This window comes from Phlebotomus argentipes, unplaced genomic scaffold (genome assembly GCF_947086385.1).
Source record: "Phlebotomus argentipes unplaced genomic scaffold, Phlebotomus argentipes genome assembly contig_39, whole genome shotgun sequence".
NCBI classification, from domain to species: domain Eukaryota; kingdom Metazoa; phylum Arthropoda; class Insecta; order Diptera; family Psychodidae; genus Phlebotomus; species Phlebotomus argentipes.
Window position 1 is genome coordinate 1,618,750 of NW_026776182.1, and position 27,598 is coordinate 1,646,347.

The following is a 27,598-nucleotide window of genomic DNA, read 5'->3' on the forward strand; positions in this document are numbered from 1 at the left end:
TTGGCAACAGAGAATTTTCCTTGAGGAATTCCCAAAAGTGAAAGCTCGCAAAGCCGATGGCAGAGGCTTCAACGCCAGTTTCCATGAAAGTCTAAAGCCAGTGATCTTTGTAGGGCAATGTGCCTCGCTGCTCCCTGTAAGAGGGGCTCTTGGAGACCGAATAGATGGTTTGCAGTGCTGCATAAAATCATTCCGCATGCTATACTCGCTTATCATTTGTCTGGCAATGCTGATAATGTTTCTGTTGTCTTTGAGAAAATCAATTACCAATCGTTTAGCCTATGAGAAACTCGTGATTGTCTTGAACTATTCCCTTCTCTTTTGGGCCTGCATTCACTTCATTCGCATGGCCAAGAAGTGGCCCAAACTCATAGCAAGGTGGACGGAGGTTGAAAGAATTATGCCATCTTGTGAAGAATTATGTAATCGCATCCCTACGAAGAAAAAACTCTTTATTCTTGTGATCATTGTCACAGTTCTCACGATGATAGAAGAAGTGCTGTCTATAATTGCTGGGATAAACAAGGCCAAGAGTTGCATCGGAATCTGGGACTCTGTAGAGAGATACTTCAAGCAGTCTTTTCCGCAGATTTTCACTGTTGTGCCATATCATGAAGTTACAGCTGTATTTGCTCAAATTACTCAGCTCTATGCGACATTCATTTGGAACTTCCTGGATATGTTTGTGATGGCCATCAGCATAAGTATTTCCTCAACTGTGAGGCAATATAACACCAAACTTAAACTTGCAGAGGGAAAATGCATGCCAGTGTCCTTTTGGGTACAGCAAAAGAAGGATTATCAAGTTCTTTGCAGTCTGATTGAAATGACGGATAAAACTTTTGCTCATGTTATTGTTCAGGCTTTCTTCTCCAATCTCTATTACATTTGCGTTCAACTCCTCAACAGCCTCAAGTACGTGCACAGTAGTGAACATAGGAGAGAGTAGGGCTAAATGAAAGAATGCATTGTCTTACAATCATATAATTTTTAGCAACATGGAACCATGGATTTACGGCGTGTACTTCTTCTTTTCCCTATTTTATCTCATTGGCCGAACAGTGGGAATGTGCCTCTTTGGCGCAGAAGTTCACACAGAAACAAAGATACCTGCTAAAATACTTCGCAGAATACCAACGGAAGGCTGGAATGTGGAGACAGAAAGATTTCTAGAGCTCGTCAATAACCAGACAATTTCACTCACAGGAAATGGATACTTTTTTATTACAAGACCTTTCTTGCTCTCAGTAATGCCTAAATTATAGTCAACTTATTAAATATCTAATAATTTTTTTTTTCCATTTTAGCTCCTTGGAACAATTGTCACGTATGAGCTTGTCCTGATGCAATTCAATGAAAATGGTACTTTAGACTCGCCAAGTTCAGATCCTTGCGAATAACTTCTATCACCAAACAACTGTGTGGCCGTGTGGAAAATATGTTTGTTCAACTACAACATGTCTCTAACTATGTTTATCATTTTGCGGTGTGATAAGATCGCGAATTCCTGAAAGCCATTGCGTGTCGAGTGCAATGTTTAGGAAGTGGCCAGTAAAATGTTGTAAACAAAGCCATTTGTCGACTTCCACATCCAATGAGTGAATGAGTGGACAATTTGATTTTGAAGAGAAGTGTCACTTGAATTTTATTCCAAAATATGGGAAGTGGATCGTCAAGGAAGTCCGGAAAATTTAAAATACCCCGCCGCATGGCGTGGGAGGGAAAGTTTCCAAAGAAGATCTTAAAAAGCAATCAAATAAAAACAATAAGGTATGAAACATGAAATCATACTATAAGTTAGTAAAACGTCCTTATTCATTTATAGATTTCTCACGCCCGTCGTGAGTTCCACGTCAATCGATGCTCTGGCAAAGCGACCCTTCGAGGCAAATTCCCAGTCAGATATATTCTACAGTCTTAAAAATAATCGCCCGTGGAATTATGAAGGCAGTTTTCACCAGGCCATGACAAAAATCCTCTTTGTCGCACAATGTTTCGGAGTCATGCCAGTTATCGGCGTCACGTGCAAAAATCCTACCAATTTACGCTTCTCCTGGATGAGCTTGAGGACCATTTACAGTCTAATAAGCCTAGTGGCCATCGGATTTTACACTGCACTCACAATTCATCACAGTCTCAATTCAAAACTTGAATTTGTGAAGGTGGTTCCAGTGATTTTTTATACCTCTAATCTCTACTGCATTTTCGCCTTCATCAGGCTGGCAATGCAGTGGCCTGCACTCATGGAGGAATGGAAGATAGCCGAGACTTTCTTCAATAACTATGAGAGTGTCCCGGAAAAACTTAATCTCAAAAGAAAAGTCCTCTTGGTGGCAATCACTGTTGGCTTATTATCTTTCAGTAAGTTTGATCAAAACTTTTCTCAAGGACAATCAGATGAAAAATTATTCTTTTTTCCTCGCAGTTGAGCACGCCCTTTCTTTGGCCACATTAATTCACTATGCTCAAGTTTGTCCGGAAAAAGGAGATCCTGTGGCTGCACTATTCAAGCAAGAGTTCACTCAGCTCTTTGCCTACACTAAATACAGCTTGGAGAAAGGAATTTTCGCTCAAATGATTAACACCGTCAGCACTTTCGTGTGGAGCTATATGGATTGCTTTGTGATGCTAATCAGTGTGGGATTATCGACGGGATTCAAGAAGATTAACACGCAATTGGTGGCGTTCAAAGGAAAAGTCGTATCTGAGGAATTTTGGCATAGACATCGAACTGCTTACCGTCGAATGTGTGATCTTTGCGAGAATGTGGATAATCATATAAGTCGAATAACTTTGGTGTCATTCTCCAATAATCTCTTCTTCATCTGTGTCCAGCTTCTCAACAGTCTCACGTAAGTGCATTGCAGATTCCATACCTCAAAAACTAATCATATCTGTACTTACAGTGAGAAAGACTCATTGACTCACACATTTTACTTCTGGTTTTCGCTCCTCTTTCTCATTGTCCGCACTCTGGCTGTGTCTTTATACGCTGCTGAGATTAATGAACAGGCTAAAATTCCCATTCATGTATTTCGCGTGGTTCCTCGTGAATCATGGTGTTTGGAAGTCAAAAGGTTCTATGAAGAGGTCACCAATGATATTGTCGCTCTTTCCGGAATGAAATTTTTTTATCTCACTCGACGACTCGTCCTCAGTGTCGCTGGAACCATTGTCACCTACGAACTTGTGCTGCTCCAGTTCCATCAGGACGAAGAGATAGAAAACAAAGACCCGTGCAGCCCACTAAAAATGGCATAAATCAATCAATCTTCATATGCAAGGCATACCGAATAGGATAAGTCCTTCATTGATACTGACTTTCTCCACCGAATCCACCATAAAATGAATTGACCTTTTACCCATGCTGCGCCACGACGACTCTCAATTAAGTAGAATTAGAGCGTAAAGTGCTTCAGTGAAACAACATCATCGAACAGTGGTCGCCCACAAGTCACGAAAATTGATCGCGATCTTATATTCTTTTAAACAGAGTTGAAATTGACTATGCAAATACTGAATAGATTAAAAATTGAAATGCTCAGCAGTGCACAAAATGTCTTTTTTTGTGTGATGTCATATTATCGATGATGGATGATGATAAAAATTGTAATAAACAATGCAGTACATCTTTTATTTGTTTTTAATTTATAAATGTACAATTCTTTGCTTGTTTTCTGGAATGAAATAAAAAATAAACCACAAAAATACTTATCAATTTTAAATCTATTGAACTGGTTTTAATTTCAACTCTCCTATCAAAATAGTTGGATGGTTAGACTGTTGTGAAATTACAAGAAAATTTTCTGAAGAATAGCATGTTTGTGTGTAAAATTCCATTATAGTGCCCAGGAATATTCATTGCTATATGTGTAGTGCCTGACAGAGAAGAGAGACTCTTTGAGAATTGCGAGGGAGATAAAAGATAAGACAGTGCCACTTCAATTAATCCAACATTTAGGCGCGACCACCACAGCTTCACACTTTGTAGCCGCTGTGAATACTTTTAAGATGAATAATCAATTTAATAAGAGAGACAAGTGTTGAGCCTTTGGACACTACTTTTCACTGTCTGGGCCGTCAGTCGCATAATCCGCGTCACTGGAAGAGCATCGAGTGAATTTGTGCATTTTCGCAAAGTGGCAGCAATGTTCGGTGGAAGATTACTTGGGTTGCTGGTGGTGATGGTGTGTTTGGGTGCAGTGATGGGATTTAGAGATCTGAAAGATCTCAAATCGTCTGGGAAGCGATACTTCCGGCCAAATGTCTGCGAATCTGATCAACACGGCATGGACGCGAAGATCGTGTGCTACTGCACGACTCCGGGCAACAAGACGGCAGATTGCTGGGTCAATGTGCATGATCTCTATGAGTATGATCAAACGTGGAGTGGTTTTGAGATCAATAGCGACATTCGCCATTTAATCCTCACCATGGCGCCAAATGGACAACTGAACTATCTGCCCATGAGAGCTTTGCAGTATCTGCACAATTTGCGCTCATTTACCATGATAGCGGCCAGTGTTCCTGTTATCAAATCGCACACATTCTCCTTCCTCTCTCAGCTGGACACCATTTCTCTGGTGAACAATCAGATTGTCACCCTAGAGAATTATGCATTTGCGGATCTAAGTCGCCTACGAACGCTTAACATCTCCTTCAATCAAGTCACTTTCCTCGATCGCAACGTGTTCCACAAGTGTCGCAACTTAGAAGTGTTATCACTTATAGCCAATAATATCTCCAGCATTCTCGATGGAGCCTTCAGTGGACTTGAGAAATTAGACATTCTCAAGCTGGATTTCAATTTCATCTCCGTCATAACGCGAGACACCTTCCGAGGTCTAGATAATCTCTCCACACTTGGACTGGTTGCCAATTACATTTCGATCCTTGAGGACAACACATTCGACAACCTTCGAAATCTCATATATTTGGACATGAGACAGAATGCAATACAAAGTATATCGCCACGAACTTTCAACGGTCTCACGAAGTTGCAATATTTGAATCTCGAGCAGAATGAGCTCAAAATGCTAGACTCCTTCATAGTCGAGGGACTTTCGAATCTCTTCTACCTCAATTTGGCAAAGAATCTTCTCACCACCTTTCTTTTGGACGAACAGAGCACACTGTATTCACGCTTCCAGAAAGAGAATACGTTATTTTATCTTAACGGTGAGTTTATTTAGTAAAAAAATATTTATTCTCCACTTAAATCACCACAAATCAGAAGTAATGTTAATTCATAGTGTGTTTATAGTACGACTAATAATATGATTAATTTAAAAAGTGTTGAGATTTCATAAAATTTGAATCAAAAACTTCCAATTGATACTAACCTCCAGAATCATTTTATTCCATTTGCAAAGAATACATATACATATCTATGATTAGAACACTTGCTCATTCGAGGAATTTGAGTAAAGTATGAATGAGGGAAAAATGGCAAAAATATACTGTAAAAACACAAGTTGAAAGATCACTGACCAATTAAGAACTGAGAAATGTGGCTTGGCTATTAAGACTTCTTCTCTTAATTCACAATAAAACACCAGAGAAAATGTAATAATGATTTGCCTCTTGAGATTATGTATATGAAAGAGAGGAAAATTACCATGAATGTGTCTATATTCACGGAAAATCTCACTGTTTCTTTCCACAGACAACAATTTAGTATGTGACTGCCGTTTGAATTGGGTCTTCAGTCTGCACAGCTCCACCAAGAGTCCCATCTTCAAGGAGGCCCTCAACTCTCTTCAATGTGAACTCATTCAGCGCGAACGAACTGATTTCGTCTATATCCTGCGTCTTAACTTGGATGATCTGCCATGCGAATACTACTTCAGCACTACAGAGTCCCTAATAAAAGACCACCGACCACATCACAACCTTCGGAGACACTATTACCCTACTAACACTGGCACGGTGAGCTTCGTGTCAGTATTCCTTCTGATATCAATCGTCCTGTTGGCGTTGCACTAGAGACCATGTACATGCGATTCACAATAAAACGTTTCAATTGATTTTTTGTTCCACTTTTACCATCCGACCTTGACCTCATGTATAAACAGCGCCGACGTGGGTGGTTGTTAAGTGTTTGTTGATAGACAATAAATATTTAGTGGGTGAGGTGAAGCTTTACCGGCGAAAGGAGTTATGAAAATTAAGGCTTCGCGAAGTTTGAAGAAGACTAAGAGACACATTGAGGATGTCCCGTTCTATGCCTTCACGTACGCTGAAGGAGATTTGCCACTGGATCCAGCCAGATCATTCATTCAGGAGCAAATCGGTGAGTCAGGTGGGTGGCAGAGCACCTTATACACATTATCGATTCAACAATCCTCTTCCAGACAAGCTGAAGAAAGCCAAACCCATCGAGTTTCGTAATGATTTCGATTTGTTCTACCATAACACAAAGAGCAGTGCCCAGAAACCTTCTGAAGAAGTCACCAGGCATCTTCTCTGGCTTCTGAAGAAAAAATCACGGAAAATCGTGGTTAGTTCCAAGGTGAGAAAACCCTCTATTTTTGAAATCAATCGCAGATTGAGAAGAAAGTTCAACGATCGGATTGATGCCGTGACACCCTTTAAGACCATTTCCTTGGAGAAATTTCATCTGTCCTTTGATCGGGACAAGATAAAACCACGTCGTATCAAAGATTTTCCTCAAAGTGCCATAAAATCACCCGAAGAGTATCGACGAGAGCTGGAGAAGGTTAACAAGGTCATCAATGAATTACTGCAGCCGGAAATTCGACGGTATGAAGAAACTCAGAGGCAAATTAGAGATGGATCATTCTTTAAGTATCAACGCAGTGTGAGTCAAGTTCATTTGCATGATTTATGCACTAAATTACACTGAATAATTATTACAATATTAATGTCAATTAATCTATTTGCTGCAGACCAGCTCGTCCACTTCCACATCCAAGCCAGCTAGCAAGAAGAGAAAATTGTCCGATGAGCAGTACTTAATGAAATTGAAGGCAAAGGAAAGAGAGAAGCTGAAGTATTTTAGCCCAATAATGCCAGTAAATGTCGAGGATCAGCGCACATGGACACTTAGAAAACACACTGCTCAGTGGACTCTGGAATTTTCAAAATTTACTGCCGATATCCAAGAGAAATCTATTGATCTCATGGCGCAAATCAATGTATTGCGTGTGCAGGATTACCCGTCATATCTCATCGTGAAAATCCTTCCAAAAATTAATCCAAAGATCAGCTTTCTTAAGGATGCGTACAAATTTATTCAAGCCGAAAGGGTTCTGTGGCCTAATATTCATCCAGAAGTAATACTCATGGATTTTCTATTCAACTCAAACCATGAAATACGACCCGAAATAGCTACATTAATCATATCCCTGCTCATGGATCTCGAAGAAGATTTCCGCAATGGAATTCGTAGATATGTTCTCCGAAGTGTTCTCCAGAAGCCAGAGAATCAGGATATGCTGGAACTAACACCTGAACCAAGAGACTTTCCTCGTTTCACTATTAAGGCCCCAGTTCCTTGGAAATGTTCAATCCAAGTAGCGCGAAACCGCCTTGATCAGGTGCTAATGATCTCTCATCCCGTATTGCAAGCTATAAATATGCTATGGCATGAGTTGTACAGTGATCTGCTGATAGTGGACACCACGAAAATGTACAAGACTGATGTTCCCTTGGACTCTGGTAGCATGAGTGATTTAGTGCACTCATGCTGTGTAATCGCTAGGGATATACTTGTCAATGACTGGCTTCCTCGTGTAGCTGATTTAATTGATGAAATGCGCAAATTTTGGATTGATCTGGTGGCCTTTCACTCACGTCATGGTGGCAGAGCCACAATCATGTTTAAAACCATTCACGCCCTCATGTCTTATCAGCTCCAAACACTAATAAAAAAGAGTGTGGACCATCTCATGGAGACCATTGAAATGTATGCTGGTGGAAATGTTGAAGACACAGAGGTAAAACTCACCCGACAGCCTCTGATGACGCTCAATGTATCCGTTGTTGGAAAGTACAGTGGTGAATTAGATACCAATACCAATGAGGATTCAATTCTGTATAACGTAGAAATCGATGATCCTCATATCTTAGACACAAGTCCCGAACAACCCGCCACACCAACTCTCAACAAAGTCTCTTTTATTATCCGGCATAGTGGAAAGATATTCGTAGATCCTTACATGGAGGAACTGCCGGATATTTTCGTCAATTACTTCGTGAAAATCCTCAAAGTTGGCTATAATATTCCTCGCATGGAGTACTTTATGTCACAAACTTCTGCAGAAATGGGTTTTCTTCATTGCATCCCGGAAGATCATATTGATATGCTACAGCTTTATGACAAGGTCCGAGATATTGTAATTGCCAACCAAACCGGACCAACAACATACCTTTATCCCATCTATACTTACTATTTCCCAATTTTGGCAGGGAAAATGCAAGCAATCACTGAAAATCTCTTCCTGCAACAAGCAGTTCCTTCATTACCAGCTTTCAGGAATCTTATGGAGAAATTTAATGAACTTCTCTTTGGAGTCTATTACCTGCGGGACTTTGTTCCCTTGAACCTCTTCATGTTGGACAACCGTCGAGTAAACCAAGTTCTTGCTCAGATGATAAAAGATATGAAGGATTTTGTCACGGATTTTTTCAGAACCAAGAATCAAGTGGAAAATCGAAAACTCTGTGATGAGTTTGAAGAAATCTCCCTACATGCCGGAGGTCGACCCAAGGAGACTCCTGAGGTTGTAGCTCTGCAGAATTATTTGAACCAGTGCAGGGACGAGAGACTATTTGTCTTAAAATCTGAAATTAAGTTGGTTGCTGAGAGGGTAATGTTTCTCCTTCATTATGCTACACTTGATGCCGATGATATTCACCTCAATTCACGTACATTCCTCTGGCCATCTGAACTTGAGCAAGTTCTAGATCTCAGCGCAGCTAGATTGAGTGTTGTCCGTGATAACTTAGAGACTGCATTGCGTGAGAGAAAAGTGCAATTTGATGGTTACTTGCTCACGGAGAAGAAGAAAATGGATGCTTTCAGGATGAAGGAGATCCGAGATGTCCTTACGTTGGATGAGCTCAAGGAAAAAGTTGATACTGTGGATGGGCTAATGAGTATTTTAGAGAAATGCAATCAAGAAGCAAAAGCCATAAATATAGATGAGAATCTCCTGCAAATTGAACAGTCATCCTTCCCAATACTCGTTGAACTTATGGAGAAGATGGATCCCATTGAAAAACTCTGGCACACCGCCTACCAATTTGACTTCTGCTACGAAGTTTGGTACTATGGCCCCTTTCAAGGACTCGATGCTGAAAAAATACGGGAGGAAGTAGAGAGTATGGGTAAGGTTATTTACAAACTTTCCAAGGCTCTCGTCACCAATCCTCAAGCTAAAAGAATTGCCGAACAAGTGAGAATGAAGATTGATAAATTTAAGATCTACCTTCCCGTATTGGAAGCCATCTGTCGTCAAGGACTTTCGGAACGGCACTGGAATCAGATTTCCGAAGAACTAGGACAAGAGATAAACCCTGAAAAATATTCAACCCTTGCATCTCTTGTTGAAGTTGATATCATGAGAATTGTGGAGAGACTTGAGCAAATCTCAAATGCCGCTGGAAAGGAATTTGAACTAAACAATCAACTCCTTCAAATGCAGTCAGAATGGACAGATGTTAAGTTCGAAGTGAATCCTTACCGGGACTCAGACACGCATATCCTGGCATCAGTGGATGATATTCAGACACTCTTGGATGATCATATCTTGAAAGCTCAAGCGATGAGAGGATCTCCGTACATTGCTGCTCTAGGAGAGAAAGCCACCAACTGGGAAGATAAACTGATTTCCATGCAAGATATTTTGGATATCTGGCTAAAGGTTCAATCAACTTGGATGTATTTAGAACCAATTTTCAACTCTGAGGATATCATGCGACAAATGCCACAAGAGGGCAGGAATTTCAAGGCTGTTGATCGCATCTGGCGAAAGATGATGAAGCACACAGAAACTGAGAGAAGAGTCATTCAAGCCACGGATTATCCCAAAATGTTGGAGATCCTTCAAAAGTCATTCGTGGATCTCGAGGGAATTCAAAAAGGTCTAAATATGTACCTTGAGAAAAAGCGACAATATTTCTCTCGATTCTACTTTCTCTCCAATGATGAACTCTTGGAAATCCTGTCAGAGACTAAAGATCCACTTAGAGTGCAACCACACTTAAAGAAATGTTTCGATGGAATCCATGCTTTGCAGTTTGACCAGAGTATGGAAATCATGGCTATGATCTCAATCGATGGGGAGATTGTACCTCTTACGAAACGAATTAACCCCGCCACAGCGAATGGGTTAGTGGAGAAATGGCTAAAGGAAGTGCAACAAGTCATGTTTGAAAGCATTGAGGAGCAACTGAGGTCTGCCTATGATATTTATTATGTTACACAGAGAAAGACATGGTGCTTAAAATGGGCCGGGCAGATTGTTCATACAATTTCATGCCTTACATGGACTGCAGATGTTGAAGAGGCCATAACTAAGGGCACATTGGCAACATACTATGAAGCATCAGGACAGCAACTTCATGACAATGTTAAACTCATTCGCGGAGATACATTGACAGATTCCCAACGGATTACCATGGAATCCCTGGTAGTGCTGGATGTTCACAAGAAAAATATTGTAAAAGAATTGATAGACTCTCAAGTTACGGATCCTAAAGACTTTGAGTGGTTTTCCCAAATGAGGTACTACTGGAAGGTTGATGATGTTGAGAAGCAGGAATTTGTATGCATATCTATGATCTCAACAGATATTCCATATGGAATGGAGTATTTAGGAAGTGTCTCTCGTCTTATAGTAACTCCTCTGACGACAAGATGTTTCCGAACGTTAATGGGTGCTCTGAAGCTGAACCTTGGAGGAGCACCTGAAGGGCCCGCAGGTTCAGGCAAGACAGAAACGTGCAAAGATCTGGCCAAAGCTGTGGCCAAGAAATGTGTTGTCTTCAACTGTTCCGATGGTCTTGACTACAAGGCTTTAGGAAAGTTTTTCAAAGGACTGGCTCAATCAGGCGCCTGGGCGTGCTTCGATGAGTTCAATCGAATTGATCTGGAAGTTCTGTCAGTGGTTGCACAACAAATACTAATCATCCAAAGAGCCATTAGCAAGAAAGCTATTAAATTCACATTTGAAGATGCAACACTTAAACTTGATCCTACCTGTAGTATTTTCATCACCATGAACCCAGACCAAGGATCTAGAAATAAGATTCCGGATAATCTGAAAGTTCTGTTCAGGACTGTTGCCATGATAATGCCCAACACGACAATGGTGGCCGAAATTACACTGTATTCGTGTGGATTCGAGCAGGCTCAAAGTCTTTCTCAGAAGATTGTCCAAATTTATCGGCTCACGTCTGAACAATTGTCCAGTCAATGTCATTATGATTATGGAATGAGGGCTATCAAGTCTGTTTTGTTCATGTCCAGATCTCTAAGAAGAGCCCATCCGGAATACTCTGAAGAACAAGTAATACTTCGGGCTATTATTGATGTAAATCTTCCGAAATTTCTTCCAAATGATATTCTCCTCTTCGAAGACATCTATAAAGATCTATTTCCAAACGTGGAACTTCCAGTTCGAGACCGAGAGGATATTGAAAAGTGGCTGCAAGTTAAGGTGAAAGAGAGGAATCTTCAGTTGACTCCGTGGTTCAGAGAGAAGATCCTTCAAATTTATGAAACTCTTCTTGTTCGACATGGTTTGGTAATAGTAGGAGGAGCTATGGCGGGTAAAACAACGGCTTACCAACTTCTCGCAAGTGTCCTTCGAGATATCCAAAAGGACCCGGATGCCAAAATTACCGAAAATGGAGTAAATTCACGAATTATCAATCCCAAAGCCATTTCTATGGGTCAACTTTATGGTCATTTTGATCCAGTATCACATGAGTGGGCGGATGGAGTTCTGGCAAAGACATTTCGTGACATGGCCTATTCATCTTTGACGGAACGCCAGTGGATCATTTTCGATGGACCGGTTGATCCTATTTGGATTGAAAATTTAAATACCGTCCTCGATGATAATCGAAAACTCTGTCTAATGTCCGGCGAAATAGTGTACATGTCTCGTCAGATGAATTTAATTTTTGAGCCAGAGAATCTTGACCAAGCATCACCAGCAACGGTGTCTCGCTGTGGAATGATTTATATGGAATCCAGTCAATTGGGATGGGAATCTCTGCACAAATCGTTTTTGCATGAACTACAAGATAAGGGAACAACAGATATTTACTTATCTCTTTATGAAGCTCTAGTGACATGGTTAATTCCACCTCTCGTGGAAATTCTCAGCACATGCACCACTATCCTTCCTGTGTCATCTCTCTACAGATATCGAATGCTGTCCACCTTCTTTATGGCCTTCCTCACAAAGCAGACCAATCTCAATCAAACATGGTTTCAGCAGACTTTCCTCTACTGTTTGGTGTGGAGTTATTGTTCCACATTGACTATTGAAAGCAGAAAGAATGTTGATGCTGCCATCAGAAAGATTCTCTATGGTACCAATGACAATTATCCAAAGCCAAAACTCTTTACACTTAATAGAGGTCAAATATTCCCTGAAAAAATGACCTTCTTGGACTATCGCTTTGATGGAACAGAATCTTGGTGGCCATGGGTGAAATCTGAAGACACTCCCTTAGTATCCGACCTCGAAATGAAAGATCTTATAGTGCCAACTAAAGAATCAGGCTTCATTCAGAACTGGCTTGAGATCTGTGTTGACATTAGACAACCTACTCTACTAATAGGACCATCGGGAACAGGAAAAAGTGCCATTGTAAACGCTTTTATGAGAGATCTACCCAGATCTAAATTCCTTATTAACAATCTCAATCTCTCTGCTCGAACGACGGCACAACAGGTGCAAGAGCTCGTCATGGCAAAGCTAGATCGACGTCGAAAGGGAGTTTTTGGACCTCCAGTTGGGAAAAAATGCTTAGTCTTCGTGGATGATATGGCCATGCCTATGAGAGATAAGTACGGATCCCAGTCCTCACTGGAACTTATCCGTCAATGGTTGGATCATAGACATTGGTCAGATTTGCAGGATACTTCCAAACTGGAATTAATCGATCTCCTCTGCATTGGAGCTATGGGACACATTGGTGGAAGCAATTACATCTTCGAAAGACTCTACCGACACATGTTCATCATTTCAATTGATGCCTTAGAAGTGTCAACAATGCAGAGAATATTTCATGCCATTGGTGAATGGCATTTCGCAAAGGACTATCCAGACACCTTGACGCGCCTCTCAAAAGCTCTAAGTGTAGCTGCAATTGAGCTATTCACTGCAACGAAGGAACACTTTCTACCAACTCCCGCCAAATCTCACTATCTATTTTCCCTCAGTGATGTTTCAAAAGTCTATCAAGGCATGGTATTAGTTCCTGCTAAAAGACTCCAAGATCCGGAGAAACTCGTCAGGCTTTGGGCTCATGAAACTTACAGGATTTTCTATGATCGACTTGTAGATGAAGATGATCGAAACAAACTGTTCAATCTCATCCATACAACTTGTACGTCGAAGCTGCGGATGAGCTTATCTCAAGCATTGGGAGATCGAATTTCTGCGACTGAGAGACTCTCTGATAATCACATGAGAGATTTAATCTTCGGCAATTACATGGAGCCTGACGCCGATCCCAAAATCTATGACGAAGTAGAGAATCTGGGGAAGTTGGAGAAGGTTATGGGATATTATCTCAATCAATATAACAGCAATTCCAATAGTCCCATGGATTTAGTTCTCTTCAGATTCGCCATTGAGCACATCTCGCGGGTTGCTAGAGTACTTCAGATGCAACAAGGAAATGTCTTATTAATAGGCCTGGGAGGATCAGGACGACGGAGTGCAGTTAAAATGGCAACAAGTATGATGGACGCAGATTTATTCCAAGTGGAAGTCACAAAATCCTATTCCTACAACGATTGGAGGGAGGACATGAAGAAACTGTTAATTAATACCGGGATCGAATACAAGAAAACTGTTTTCCTCTTCAGTGACTCTCAAGCCAAAGAGGAAGCTTTTATTGAAGATATTAATTCTCTTCTCAATTCAGCTGATATCAACAATCTCTTCCAAGGTGACGAGAAAACTAATATTCTTGATAAAATGCAGAATGAAGCGAAATTACTGGTGAGCATAGACTTCTACGAAGCCTTCGTCAATTCATTAATCAGTTCTTATCTTGCAGAATAAAGTTATAGACTCGACTCCATTGGCTCTTTATACATTTTTCACCGAGAGAGTGAGAGAAAAGCTTCATTTATGCGTAAGAATGAAGTTTTTTTTTAAGAGTTATCGATTTCTGACGTATTACTTTTTAATTTCAGATTTCTCTATCGCCTATTGGAGATTCTTTAAAGAGAAGGATCAGAATATTTCCTTCCCTTATAAACTGCTGCACAATTGATTGGTTCACAGAGTGGCCAAGTGACGCTTTGATAAAAGTTGCCGAAACATATATTGGATCGATGCAACTTGCCCAAAAATCTGGAGGAGACGAAAACCTCAATATTTCAGAATTGGAGACAAAACTTGTCGACATGATTATTTACTTCAATTCATCGGTGAAGACAGAAATTGAGAAGTTCTTCCTTAAGCTAAAGCGGAAGAATTATGTAACACCAACTCTATATCTGGAGATGCTTCATCTCTTCAAAACATTTCACGCTCTCAAATTCGACGAGATTACTGTTCAGAGAGATCGATATGTGATTGGTTTGGAGAAGTTGGACAACGCTGCTGCTCAGGTGGGTGTCATGCAGACCAATCTATTTGAGTTGCAGCCTCAGCTGAAGATTCTGTCCGAGGAGACAGAGAAGATTATGGTGAATATTGAGAGAGAGACGGCCGAGGCTGAGAAGAAGAAGGAAGTGGTTGGGGCAGATGAAGCTGCTGCGAATGAGGCAGCAGCATCTGCCCAAGCCATCAAGGATGATTGTGAAAGCGATCTCCAAGAGGCCATTCCCGCCCTCGAAGCTGCACTTTCAGCTTTGGATACTTTGAAACCAGCAGACATCACTGTGGTGAAATCCATGAAGAATCCTCCATCAGGAGTGAAGTTGGTTCTTGAGGCAGTTTGTGTTATTAAGGGAATTAAACCCGATAGAAGAGGAGATCCAAGTAAGTTTTCCAAATATTCATACCATCTTTTTATTTACATTTGCATTTGACAATTTCAGCCGGAAAAATCACTGAAGATTTCTGGGGTCCTTCTCTACGAATGCTTGGAGACATGAAATTCTTGGAGTCGCTTAAGACTTTCGATAAGGACAACATTCCGACTCCTGTGATGAAGAGAGTTCGCGAAAGATACATCACAGATAGGGAGTTTATTCCCGAGAAAATTAAGAATGTGTCAATGGCCTGCGAGGGTTTATGTCGCTGGGTCAGAGCTATGGAAGTCTATGATAGAGTAGCCAAAATTGTTGCACCTAAAAAAGTCGCTCTAGCAGCAGCAGAGAGCGAATTGGCACAACAAATGGAGAAGCTAAATGCAAAAAGAGCAGAATTGCAAGAGATTTTGGATAAATTGCAAAAGCTCAACGATTTCTTCGCTGAAAAATCTAGAGAAAAGAAGAATCTTGAAGATGAGATTGACAATTGTGAGAAGAAACTGGTAAGAGCTGAGAGACTTTTGGGCGGATTGGGAGGGGAAAAGTCCAGATGGTCAGAAAACGCTGCCTCCCTGCATAAATCACTGGACAATGTGGTGGGTGATGTTCTCCTGGCTGCTGGAGTTGTGGCGTACTTAGGATGCTTTACCACCGAATTTCGAGCGGGTATTATTGACGCTTGGAATGAGAAGTGTCTGGAGCAGAATATTCCCTGCACTAAGATCTTCTCCTTGGCATCTACTCTTGGAAATCCAATGCAACAACGCGCCTGGTCACTGTGTGGCCTCCCATCGGACACATTTTCTGTAGAGAATGGCATAATAGTGTCGAAAGCCCGGCGTTATCCCCTCATGATAGATCCCCAGGGTCAGGCCAACAAGTGGATTAAGAATCTTGAGAGGGACAACGATTTGCAAGTCATCAAGCAGACGGACTCCGATTACATGGCAGTGGCAGAAAATGCCATTAAGCAGGGCTTTCCGCTATTACTAGAGAATGTTGGCGAGTACATTGATTCTGGACTTTTTCCCATTCTCGAGAGGAATGTCGTAAAGCAGAAGGGAGAGTATTTCATCAGATTTGGCGAAGGCATGATTGAGTACAATTTCAATTTTCGCTTCTATATCACCACGTGCTTGAGAAATCCACACTATCTTCCCGAGACAGCGGTGCTCGTGACCATCCTCAATTTTATGATCACTGAAGTGGGACTGAGGGAGCAGCTTCTGGCCACTGTGGTGGTGCAGGAGCGTCCTGACTTGCAGGAGAAGAAGGAGATCCTTATAGTCGAGTCTGCACGTAATAGAGATCTACTTTATAACATTGAAACGCAAATCCTTCAAGTCCTTTCATCTTCAGAGGGAAACATTCTGGAAGATGAAAATGCCATCAATATTCTGGTAAGATTTCCTGAAAATTTGTTCAGCAATTTCTACTTTCTCACTTTTTTCTTTATATTCCAGTCATCAAGTAAAGTTCTCTCTGAGGAAATTCAGGCTAAGCAAGTTGTTGCCATAGCGACTGAAGCTGAAATTGATCAGGCTCGACAGCTTTATCTTCCTGTGGCCAAACACTCGTCAATACTCTTTTTCTGCATTACAGAGTTGGCCAATATTGAGCCCATGTATCAATACTCACTCACATGGTTTCTGTCCCTCTTCGTTCAAGCCATCATAAAAGCTCCAAAATCCAATGTCCTCGAAGATAGACTTGAGAATTTGAATCAGTTCTTTACAACTTCCGTGTACCAGAACATATGCCGATCGCTCTTTGAGAAGGACAAACTCATCTTCTCATTTGTCATTTGCATAGGACTTCTGAGAGCCAAAAAACTCATTGATGAACAACTTCTCATATATTTTCTCTCTGGAGAAGTGATGAGAAAAGATTCAGAAGAGAATCCTGCACCTGAATGGCTTTCAAACAAATCATGGGATCAAATTATGAGAATCTCACATTTGGATTCATTTAAGAACTTTCAAAATGATTTCACAGAAAATTTGGAGTCTTGGAAAGAGTTCTTTAAGCTTTCTGAGCCACACAAGAATTCTCTACCTTCACCATATGACAGTGTGGATGACATCTCTAGGCTCATTATTCTCAAAGCTCTGAGACCAGATGCAGTTATTCCGGCAGTCAGAGCTTTCATCATACAACATCTCAATGAGACCTTCGTTCAACCGCCGTCTTTCGAACTGAGCACGTCTTTCGGCGACAGCAATCCCAAGATACCTCTAATATTCCTGCTCACATCTGGCTCAGATCCCATGGAAGATCTCATGTCTTTTGCCAAGGAACAGAATATGCAGGACAAGTAAGTTTTACCATTTTAATCAACTTTGCACTTTTGAAGCCATTATATATTTCTCTACAGATGTCACACAATATCATTGGGACAAGGACAGGGGCCTAAAGCTCAGCAAATGATAGAGGAGGGTCAGAAATCAGGCCAATGGATCGTCCTGCAAAACTGTCACGTGGCGTCGTCATGGATGGACAATCTTGAGAAAATTTGCATTGAATTGGCGGAGCATGAGAATCTCCACCAGGATTTCCGTCTCTGGTGCACGGCATATCCTTGTCCAGACTTCCCAGTCTTCATTTTGCAGAACAGCATCAAAATGACTAACGAACCGCCGAAACGGCTCAAGCTCAATATGAAGAAGTGCTACAAATCTGACCCCTTGGCCAGTGATAAATTCTTCACTGAGACCTTCACCGGAGATGATAAATTGGAGAATATGTGGTTCCGGGGTGTCTTTGCCCTCGTCTATTTTCATGCTGTTGTACAGGAGCGCCGGGAATATGGGCCACTGGGGTGGAATGTGCCGTATGAATTCAATGAGACCGACCTCAGGTACATTTATCACCTTTCCAGCGATCAAATTCAATAAATCGCCTTTCTCTTACAGAGTCTCACTGACACAACTAAAGGCGTTCATCAGGCACTTTGAAAGGATCCCGTTCAAGGGTCACAGGGAACTCACAGGGGAATGCAATTATGGTGGCCGTGTGACAGATGACAAAGATCGCCGACTTCTCATGTCCTTGCTCGAAAGAATCTACAATGAAGACATTATTCAAGTGGAAAATTATGCTCTCAGTTCCTCTGGCGTCTATACTGTTCCTATTGATGCTGGCAGGCTGAAGAGTTTGGAGCATATTGGGACTTTTCCTTTTGTGGCAAATCCAGAAGTCTTTGGTTTGCATGAAAATGCCAACATTGCCAAGAACACTAGAGAAACCAATGCACTTCTGACAGGAGTCCTCATCACTCAAACAGAACTGTTGGCGTCTAAAAGAAAGGAGGATGTTTCCAAAGAAGACAGCAAAGATCTCATTGAGGACATTTGCGAAGATATCCTCAATCGTCTACCAGAATTTATTGATGATAAGATTATGATGGAAAAATATCCGCCATGTTATTCAAATTCCCTTAATGTTTTCCTTCACCAGGAAGTATCGAAATACAACAAATTGCTGAGATACATCAGACATTCACTAACGGATGTTCAGAGAGCCACATCAGGACAAATTGCCCTCATCCCGCAACTGGAAAGCGTCCATTATGCTGTGTCACAAGGGAAATTGCCGGATGATTGGACCATACAGAGCTACCCATCCCTCAAACCACTTTCTGGCTACATCAGTGATCTTATTGATCGTGTGGCATTTTTCCAGAAGTGGATAGATAACGCAGAGCCCTGTGTCTTCTGGCTTTCCTGTTTCTTCTTCCCACAATCTTTAATCACAAGCATAATGCAGAATTTTAGCCGAAGAACAAACAAGTCACACAACGTGATCGACATGACTTTCGACGTGAGTGTGTATGAAACAGATGCTGATCTTGACTTCGAAACATTTAAGAAGGTGCCTCTAATTGCTTGGTTAATATTGGTGCAATATATGATATTGCTGTTATTTTTTACAGAATAACTTAGATGCCAACAGCGATTTCAAGTGCTTCGATGTGAGTAAAACTGAAAATCAGTTGACTCGTAAATAAGCCAAATGTCTTCTTTACAGGGTCTCTACCTTGAAGGAGCTCGCTGGAATCGCCTCACAAGATTGCTCGATGAGGCTCAACCCAGAATTCTACACGATCGCTTTCCAATTGTCGCAATGAAACCCACGGCAAAATCCTCAAAGGAGAAGAAACATCTGAAGAGGAGGCTTAAAAAATACATGTGTCCCATTTACAAAACTAGTGCCAGACGCGGAACCATTACGTCCACTGGTCACTCCACCAACTTTGTCATGTACATCGATTTGGAATCAAAGGAGAATCCCAGTCACTGGATTAACCGTGGAGTTGCGGGTTTATGCCAATTGGATGATTAGTATTAAAAGAAATTATGAACTTATCAAAGTCACTTCTATTTCCATTCATAAATCATTCTGGGAATTTTTATACTAATGATTGATCCGTGGCAATAACTACTCTTTCTTATTTAATAGCTTGTGAAATTTTAACACAGAGTTACTGTTTATCATAAAAATTAGTGAAATTCACAGACTTCATAAAAGGTAAAGGTTGAATTAAAGCAATATTTATTGTATTTTTCATGGAAACTCATGAGTAATTCTTCTTCGCTGTCAAATTACGCGGAAAATTACACATACACCTTGCAACATACTTCGTCACATATTTTCCCACGTTATCTTTAGTAGCACAGAATTCACGAGAGATAATGTCATGTACAGTGTGTTCAATAGCTCATACTAATATTTGGAGAAAGTGTATATTTTTATAAAGACTCTTGTATGGAATTCGTAAGATATTTTCTATCATATTTTACCTTCAGCAAGTAAAAGAGATAAAAATAAATATATTTTTTGGTGATTGAAAGATATAAATTTGTCTAAAATCTTCGTGTCACGCTGTTTCTGGTTATCTTATCTTTTTTGTGTGAAGATAAGATAGCGCGAAGTGAAGCGGTTCAAGTAATTTTCTCACATTTGGGTGAGGCATTATTCATTGTTGGGTGTCACGAAAAGAGCAGAGAAAATTGTGTGAAATCGTGCAAAAGCAAAAAGAGCATTAAGTGAAAATGAAGTTAATTAAACGAGGCTGGTTCTATCTCACTGTTCTCCTCGGTAACTTCAGAATGAGAAGTGTTTAGAATTTGGTTAACAAATGACGGGGATCAATCTATTTCAGTGCTCCTCAGCGTATTCATGGAGGAGACAGAGGCCAGAAGGAGGGTGCTTCGAGGACGTCGCGTCATGACACGCAGCTATAAACGTGAGTCTCTACTGTCGTAAAAATGGCAAATAAAATCACCGTACAAATGATGTGGATGACGGATTTTTTCAGGTGGACTTCCCATTCCCGCCTGGGCCATAATCGTGGCAGTGGCGCTGGCAAATCTGATAGTGGGTGGTATCCTCTATGCCGTCATGTACAGATTGGTATTATCCAAGAATGCCTCCAGCCAGAACTCCTACACACCAGCAATGACCATCGACGAGCCATAGACGTGTGCCATCGCATCATAATAGCTAAGATTATACCGCCTAATTGAATACCAAAATCACTACCTGTCTAATTGTACTAATAAGCCACGAAATAACGTTAAACAGTCTTCTGTTTTTCCACATCACTTAAGTAAAACATTTAACACAAGTGTAAATTATCTCGTTTTATGAACAAATTCATTGGATTGTGCCATTCATATCGACACTATATAATACAGGATGCTTGAAGATAAGTCTCGCTAATAGAAGCCACTGTCGTCACTACATTAGACTCCTCGTTGAATTCAAATCAAATTGAAAATACATTTGTCTAATAGTGCCAATAGTGCTTATGAGAGTGTGCGCCGACTAAACACCGAATCACTAACCATGCTGATTCATAATACTTTTTTGAGTCGAAAATGCCTTCCACTTATACAGCGTGGGCACTAATTATAGGTCCACTGCAGGTATCCGGGGTGTAGGTAGTCTGGGGCAAAATCAAAAAAATCAAATATGGCGTTTGATTGCCTATCCATTGCCAAAACAAAACCCCCAATATGAGGCCCCTCCGCCGGATCCTAGGGATTCTAGGGAACTCTATCACTTTCTGGGCTGGCACTAATTATAGGTCCACTTGGGAATTTTCACTATATCTCAGCGAAAAAAAATCGGAAAATTCTGAAAATCATAAAGATCCTTCATTTTGAGCCCAGAGACCATTTACCGTCGCCACACCCCGCCTCGGTCCTCCTTGGACCCCACTGTTAAAGGTCTTTGCCTAGTACTACGTGATCGCCCAATATGGCTCCTCCGCAATGGGGCGGGGGGCCCAATGCCCATAAACTGCTTCATAGGGCAAGACTGAAGCCTTTTGAGCATAATTGGGCTATCTGACCCCAATACCAGCCTTGAATCCTGGCCTTAAGCACTTCTTCCAGGGTCTTTTTCTGCTTCTTCGGGCCCAAACCACCCCAACCCCCGGACCACCCCCAATGAAATGGGGCGAAAAGTTCTTGGGACACTTCTAGGAAACCCGAGGACCCTAGATCCGGGGATGGGTAGCGCCTCGGAGGGAGCGCCCTAACGTAGAACGAGAGCCAGTTGAAATTCAATGAAAAACCATACACTTTTAGGTGGTTTTCGAATGGGTCTCATTCCACGGTGTGGCACTCCCTTCGAGGCGCTACCCGTCCCCGGATCTAGGGTCCTCCGGTTTCCTAGAAGTGTCCCAAGAACTTTTCGCCCCATTTCATTGGGGGTGGTCCGGGGGTTGGGGTGGTTTGGGCCCGAAGAAGCAGAAAAAGACCCTGGAAGAAGTGCTTAAGGCCAGGATTCAGAAAGGGTATCGGCGCCAGAAATCCCAATTATGCTCAAGAGGCTTCAATCAAGCCCTATGAAGGAGTTTGTGGCCATTGGGCCCCCCGCCCCAATGCGGAGGAGCCATATTGGGCGATCACGTAGTACTAGGCAAAGACCTTTAACAGTGGGGTCCAAGGAGGACCGAGGCGGGGTGTGGCGACGGTAAATGGTCTCTGGGCTCAAAATGAAGGATCTTTATGATTTTCAGAATTTTCCGATTTTTTTTCGCTGAGATATAGTGAAAATTCCCAAGTGGACCTATAATTAGTGCCAGCCCAGAAAGTGATAGAGTTCCCTAGAATCCCTAGGATCCGGCGGAGGGGCCTCATATTGGGGGTTTTGTTTTGGCAATGGATAGGCAATCAAACGCCATATTTGATTTTTTTGATTTTGCCCCAGACTACCTACACCCCGGATACCTGCAGTGGACCTATAATTAGTGCCCACGCTGTATTTACGCGTCGAAAACATGCTGGGAAGGCCGCATCAGATTTCCCGGCTCAATAGACTCGATGCTTTACTTGTGAATATTAGATTCTTTTCGCATTTGGGTTTCAAAAGCAAGGCAATTCATTTATGATCTCAAGTGGATGGGCCATTTGGATTTTCTGAAAATGACCATCAAACTATTAAAATTGGCAATAAATTATCTAAACCACGATAGAGAATGCTGAACCAATATGAACCCTCAGAAAAAATACATACATTAAAGTAATTGCAATGGACACGACATCGAGAGAGAATTTTCCTATTTGAAAGTGTAATTTCAGAGGAAATGAACTCTTAAACTCTTCCTGTGAATTATTTGCAGAATACCATTTACCATTCCACCTCAAGCATTTTTTTGTAAGTACATTTGGGCACATTATTTGATGGGAAGGTGAGTAATTGCAAAAGTTCAGGGTGATGAAAATGTGTTTTCCATACTGGAGGAAACTTGTAAGAGTGAGTATTCACTTCCATGCATTCTTCATGAGACTACAGTCAATCAACCCAATCAACGATGACCAAGAAATGCGACAAATAAACAGACGATTAGAGACACGCAGAGCAATAGAGAAAATCGAAGTGCACAAATTCATTGACTTCCACCGACTCTTTATGAAGATTGTAAAAAGTGCTTCGCTCGTTTATGAAGGAATTTCCTATTATGGTGATTGGTTTTTGGTAAATATCAATCATTTTCATCGAATATTTTCCAAAATTAATGATCAGATCAACGGCAATAATGGTACATGTTTTAGATGAGTTTAAGGTAAACAATCTTTTGAAATTCAAACAGACTTGGTGAATTTTATCATCAAAGATTTAATTGAATTGTCTGTAGTCTTACCCTAAATTGTCTTTTACCGCGAGCTCTTTAATTATTAACACCAGAGTCACGGCATAACAAAAGAATCACGAAAAAACTGTTTATGTGGGTAGTTTTGGGTAGTTCTCGCTAGTAATGTTGTCAAACATTTTACTACCAGTTGACACTTTCGTGGGGATAATCAGTGTCTCACTATCTCTCCGAATTAAGTTGGTAGAAGAATTAGGAATTTTTAGACAGTAAATCACTTGAAACCAGACATTCCTAGCATAAACATCTTCCGTAGCTCTGCCCACCGTGAGATATACAGAATAATAAGTCAACAGATTTGCAGAGTGAATCTAAAATTAAAGTCATTAAATCAAACATTCATTGTTGAAAGTTCCCCAACTCTTTTGCCCCCAGTGTGATAATAAAAAATTCAACAGCAAAGCGTAGCGCTCACGAGTTCAATTGTACAACCATGTCTACTTTATACGATCAGTCGAGAATTGCCCGCGAAGAGAGTAGCATCCCAGTGAAGCAGAGCTTGAGGAAGGATGCCCAATCTCTAACGTACTCCTTCAGTGAGACTTCCAAGCATAATTTCCCAGTGAATACCCAAAATTTCATCAAAATGCACACTCCAATATCCTCCATCGCAGGCTTCATTGCAATTCTCGTGGTGCAAATAATATTCGGAATTGTTTTTGGTGCCTTCTCGGAGTATGGCAAGGAAATCCTTCCCCATAAGGATGGGGAACCCGCTTTGCCCACAAACCTGGGAAGCTATCCACGTAAGTATCGCAGTTACATCACACGCCACAGTATCTTTTGGCTGCTGGAGGCAAACAATTTATTTGACATTCATCTACCAATTGTTTGCATTATGCTCAAGAGGAAATAAATTGTTGTTGTGATTAAATCATAGCAAAAATACCTATTACCGTTGACGTTTATCTATTTTGCCAACAAACTCTCTTTCCCACTTGGAGACACTCCATGAGTTAATTTGCGATCATTATGTGACCCTTTTCTGCGTTATCACAATTGAGCTATTTTACCCAAATAACCCTTTCTCTTCATTTTCTCCCTACTTAGACTTTCAAGACATTCATGTAATGATCTTCATTGGTTTTGGATTCCTGATGACCTTCCTCAAAAAATACGGATACAGTGCGACGGGATTCAATCTTCTGGTGGCATCACTGATGGTGCAATGGGCCCTTATTGCCCGAGGCTGCTTCGAAATGGAAGATGGAAAAATAAGGTGATGGCAAATTAATGTGCAGACAAGTGAAGTTTTTTTTTGCATTTGTGAAAAGTTGCTCGAATTTCCAATATTGAATGAGCTCAAGTCTTTCGATTTCTCGTGCAGATGTGCAAATATTTTAAGTAATTTTTAGAATCAATAAGACAAATTACATAACATTGAAACACACATGAAAACAGTGTTCCAATATTTAAGAGCACTGCAGAATGTCAAAAATAACTCTTAATTTTGTGTAGATTATTTTAAGTATTTGAAGTGGAATTTTTATAGCTCACCTATATCGCATAATTTATTACAGATTTTTGGGCATGTCTCTTTATTAGTGTCGTTGAAAAAATGTGATGTAAATTTTTTCTAGGCTCACTCTAGGAGGAATGATTGGAGCTGACATAGCCGCTGCCACTGTTCTCATTTCCATGGGAGCACTCTTGGGCAGAACAACCCCTATTCAACTTTTGGTGATGGGCCTCTTCGAAATAGCTGTCTTTGCGGCCAACGAGTATCTCCAGCTTGAGTACATGAAGATTGCTGACGTTGGAGGATCAATCACGGTACATGCTTTTGGTGCTTACTTCGGTTTAGCCGTGAGTTTCATCCTACGTCCCAAGAAGAGTGATCTCGCGATCACCAATAACCTCGAAGGTCCGTCTTACACATCAGACATCTTCGCCATGGTTGGAACGATCTTCCTCTGGATTTTCTGGCCTAGCTTCAATTCGGCTCTGGTGGCAGGAGCTGATCAAGAGAGAGCGATCTTGAACACTTATCTGGGATTAGCGGCTGCCACGGTGGTCAGCTTTGTCTTATCCGTTCTGGTCAGTCACGAGCACAAGCTGGATATGGTTCACGTGCAAAACTCTACTCTGGCAGGAGGAGTGGCTGTGGGATCAGTTTGCAATCTGCTAATTCATCCATACGGAGCAGTTCTCATCGGTTCCTTGGCAGGATTGATTTCAGTTCTTGGATACCGATATTTGTCGCCAGGAATGCTTAACAAACTACGCCTGGATGACACTTGTGGTGTTCATAATCTTCACGGAATGCCCGCCGTACTATCAGCAATCTTCTCAGCAATCTTTGCGGCTGCAGCTACAACCACTGAGTATGGTGACTCACTTTACAACATATTCCCAGCCATGCAATCGCGAAATTCAACTGATTTGATGGAAGATGGACATCACTCAGAGCCGACTCCATTCGGGGTAAGAAAATGCCCTCACTTATTACTATGATCAGTAACAAATGCGATGTTTTTTTGATTAGGGATACGGACGTAGTGCAGTTGAACAGGCAGGATATCAACTTCTGGGAATCCTCTCCACTGTTGCAATCGCGATCGTCGGCGGACTACTCACAGGCGTATTCTTGCGATCTCCGAGCGTTCGCATAATTCCCAGAGACAAGCAACACGACGATGAAGATTCATGGGAGGTTCCAGCCCCATAGAAACAACACTAAAATGTTCTACTCCCAATGTTACATAACGCTTCTCAATGAAAATTTCGAATCTAATTTACAATACATCGCCAAATCCATATATTTACTTTTGGTGTTAAAACTATTTCTCATATTGTGAAAATTCATCTACGAGACGTTCAATTTGTCTGTGTTTATTTCACTCATTAGCATTGTCTATTATAAATTAACCACCGTTGAAAATCTGAGTTTCCTTATGATATATATATTCACCAATTTATTCCGCAGCATACTATTCCCAAAGTGTCTCTGTGTAACTTTCTGTTTTGTCAAAAATTTACTTGATGATAGAGAAAATAAAGTCTCTGAAGTTAATGTATATGGAAAGGTTGAACTTGGGACTCTGCCGAAAATATTTGTTGATGATCTGTTAGGCGGATTGGGAGGAAAAAGGCAAGAAAAAACCAACCATTGTCCCTTCTTATCAAGGGAAAAATATCGAATGGCTCATCACTTTTTCTACGCTTATTTGCACTTCTCAACCATTGTCCACACTGATACAAAATCTTTATTGATTTGAGCACAGTATAGGAGGAAACAATTCAAGAGTCAACATAAGATTATTGCTCGGGCTTTATTGTTCCAATGTATCTCGAAGAAATGTGTTAGAAGAGCAGTAATGTAACTAACCATGTGAAATCTTAAAATTATATAATAATTTCTGAGTATATAAGACACTATACTAAACATTATAAAAGCGCTCAAAAAATATTGCACATCAATTTAGTTGTCTCACAACCTATATGAAGGTTTTAATTCTTCACTTCCGCCCATTTATTCTACCAAACTAAAACCATTAAGTACACCATCAGAAGATATTTTATAGAAAATTGATAAGAGCATCAAATTAAAGTGAAATCGGACATGGTCAATTGTAAAAATTCAGTTGAAAACTTCCTCGGGCATCCGTCACTAAGAAATATTTTCAGTTCTGTAGATATAATGAATGGTAAGAGCATTATACGGGATTACATTTGTTGGTGAATTTTCTCACCCAGACCATATCGCAGAAAGGGCCACAATGATTTATTTGTGAAATTGTATTTTAGAATTGAGAAAGAGAAGAACCCAAATCAGGGACCACGGCCAGGGCAACGAATTAAGGAGGGGTCACTCACGGCATCAACAATCCGACCAGGAAGCTGTCGATGGTGACAATAAAATATTGGCGCACAACAACAAAAGGATCGATTGAAAACGGACCACACCAAATCCCATTTTGGGAAAATTCGGACCAAATCCTCTGCATGCATGAAAGAGACAGTGATGGTGAAAAATAAAATAATATTGAGCATATTACAAATGTAACCCTCTTTTGGTCACTCAATGCATTGTCTAACTGGTGTGACCCTTCGACTTTGAACCAATTGTTAGCAACATTGTTGACCTTCCCTCCCAGAAATAAAAATTTGCCCTGAACTCACAGCGATTTTGCGACAATTTAACTAAAAATTTTTCACACAACTTTCTTCCCTATATTTCACCGTGAAATTTATTATGTGTCCAAAATGGAAAGACCGTTGCATTTTCATTTTTCTAAATTATT

The 27,598-nt window shown here is 40.9% G+C and overlaps 5 protein-coding genes across 6 annotated transcripts; all 5 read left to right on the forward strand.

Moving 5' to 3' along the window:
* The first annotated feature begins 823 nt into the window (after positions 1-823).
* LOC132263850 (gustatory receptor for sugar taste 64f-like) lies at positions 824-3,699 on the forward strand. Its single transcript, XM_059763845.1, has 6 exons — positions 824-915; positions 995-1,247; positions 1,308-1,362; positions 1,948-2,361; positions 2,426-2,852; positions 2,907-3,699. The coding sequence occupies exons 1-6, from the start codon at positions 827-829 to the stop codon at positions 3,259-3,261; spliced, it is 1,593 nt and encodes a 530-aa protein (XP_059619828.1). The 5' UTR covers positions 824-826; the 3' UTR covers positions 3,262-3,699.
* Positions 3,700-3,769: 70 nt separating this feature from the next.
* On the forward strand, positions 3,770-6,014 carry LOC132263877 (connectin). Its single transcript, XM_059763880.1, has 2 exons — positions 3,770-5,178; positions 5,666-6,014. The coding sequence occupies exons 1-2, from the start codon at positions 4,149-4,151 to the stop codon at positions 5,983-5,985; spliced, it is 1,350 nt and encodes a 449-aa protein (XP_059619863.1). The 5' UTR covers positions 3,770-4,148; the 3' UTR covers positions 5,986-6,014.
* Positions 6,015-6,159: 145 nt separating this feature from the next.
* Positions 6,160-20,035, forward strand: LOC132263851 (dynein axonemal heavy chain 3). Its single transcript, XM_059763846.1, has 11 exons — positions 6,160-6,292; positions 6,354-6,820; positions 6,909-14,210; positions 14,269-14,346; positions 14,408-15,200; positions 15,260-16,593; positions 16,657-17,507; positions 17,568-18,050; positions 18,106-19,063; positions 19,125-19,163; positions 19,220-20,035. Exons 1-11 carry the CDS (start codon positions 6,160-6,162, stop codon positions 19,532-19,534), a joined length of 12,753 nt encoding a protein of 4,250 aa, XP_059619829.1. The 3' UTR covers positions 19,535-20,035.
* Positions 20,036-20,142: 107 nt separating this feature from the next.
* On the forward strand, positions 20,143-20,925 carry LOC132263878 (uncharacterized). The gene is made up of 3 exons (XM_059763881.1): positions 20,143-20,290; positions 20,355-20,438; positions 20,511-20,925. Exons 1-3 carry the CDS (start codon positions 20,245-20,247, stop codon positions 20,669-20,671), a joined length of 291 nt encoding a protein of 96 aa, XP_059619864.1. The 5' UTR covers positions 20,143-20,244; the 3' UTR covers positions 20,672-20,925.
* A 1,544-nt stretch (positions 20,926-22,469) lies between these two features.
* Positions 22,470-27,326, forward strand: LOC132263636 (ammonium transporter Rh type B). Of its 2 annotated transcripts, XR_009468506.1 has the most exons (5): positions 22,470-24,100; positions 24,405-24,573; positions 24,935-25,778; positions 25,840-27,001; positions 27,102-27,326. XR_009468506.1 is itself a non-coding variant. In XM_059763525.1 (4 exons), exons 1-4 carry the CDS (start codon positions 23,788-23,790, stop codon positions 26,020-26,022), a joined length of 1,509 nt encoding a protein of 502 aa, XP_059619508.1. In that variant the 5' UTR covers positions 22,470-23,787; the 3' UTR covers positions 26,023-27,016. The 2 variants fall into 2 exon arrangements, 1 of the variants encoding a protein (XP_059619508.1); XM_059763525.1 differs by lacking the exon at positions 27,102-27,326 and having other exon boundaries at positions 25,840-27,016.
* The last annotated feature ends 272 nt before the right edge of the window (positions 27,327-27,598 follow it).